The sequence below is a fragment of the Condylura cristata genome, unplaced genomic scaffold (genome assembly GCF_000260355.1).
Source record: "Condylura cristata isolate star-nosed mole 26May11 unplaced genomic scaffold, ConCri1.0 scaffold00087, whole genome shotgun sequence".
Taxonomy (NCBI): domain Eukaryota; kingdom Metazoa; phylum Chordata; class Mammalia; order Eulipotyphla; family Talpidae; genus Condylura; species Condylura cristata.
Genome location: NW_004567188.1, coordinates 86228 through 86967, shown reverse-complemented (window position 1 = coordinate 86967; position 740 = coordinate 86228). Strand labels below are relative to the sequence as shown.

The 740-nt window shown below is 74.5% G+C and overlaps 1 protein-coding gene across 1 annotated transcript in view; it reads left to right on the top strand.

Annotated features, from left to right (window-relative positions):
• Nucleotides 1–735, top strand: part of LOC101632169 (A disintegrin and metalloproteinase with thrombospondin motifs 7-like) — a gene marked incomplete at both ends in the record, with an annotated part of 4661 nt that extends 3926 nt beyond the window's left edge. The window contains one exon of the mRNA XM_012734884.1: nt 623–735. Within this exon, the coding sequence (XP_012590338.1) occupies nt 623–735 (113 nt within the window). The remainder of the gene's footprint in view (nt 1–622) is intronic.
• Between the last annotated feature and the right edge of the window lie 5 nt (nt 736–740).

Here is a 740-nt window from a genome sequence, read left to right as displayed (position 1 = left end):
GAGGGCCCGTCTCAGGGCCGGCAGGGAGGCAGGCGCCGGCGGAGCCTCGGCGGTGGGGGACCCCGAGGCCGGGGGTGTTCCGCTTTGGGGCGGTTTGTGGCGGGACACCTGGGGCGTGGGCCCTGGCCAGTGAGGGCGAAGGGCCCAGGGCGGGGGAGGGGCTGCTTCCCAGAGCCGAGGGGAGCTGGCTGGCGGCCGCCCCCACGCCCACCACTCAGGGGTGCGGCCGGGAGCCGTGGGCACAGGCCGGGACCCCAGGAGCCACCCCTTCCTCAGTAGCTGACCCGGACACGGCTCTGGCCTGACCACACCCTGACGTGGGGCAGCCGACGTGGGGAGGAGGGGGGTGGTCAGGACTCCGGAAGGGGCAGGTGGTGGCTCTGTGGGAGCCATGGCCTCTCTGGACACCCACCCGGCAGTGCCAGCGCCCGCCGTCCTGGGCGTCCTGGCCGGGCCAGTGGGGGCCACCCTTGGCAAACCAGGGGCTTCCAGAGCCTGGGGATGGGGGTTGGTGGTGGCTGCAGGCAGATCCTGAGCCCTGGGGGCCACAGTCCGAGAACCCAGGGCTGGGGTGGGGGTCCCCTCTGGTGCCGACCGCAGACTGACGCCCACTTACCGCCAGACTGCGAGGGGGACCGCCTGGCCTTCGGCTTCTGCGAGACGCTGCGCCTGCTGGGCCGCTGCCAGCTGCCCACCATCCGCGCCCAGTGCTGCCGCTCGTGCCCCGCGCCAGGCCAGGG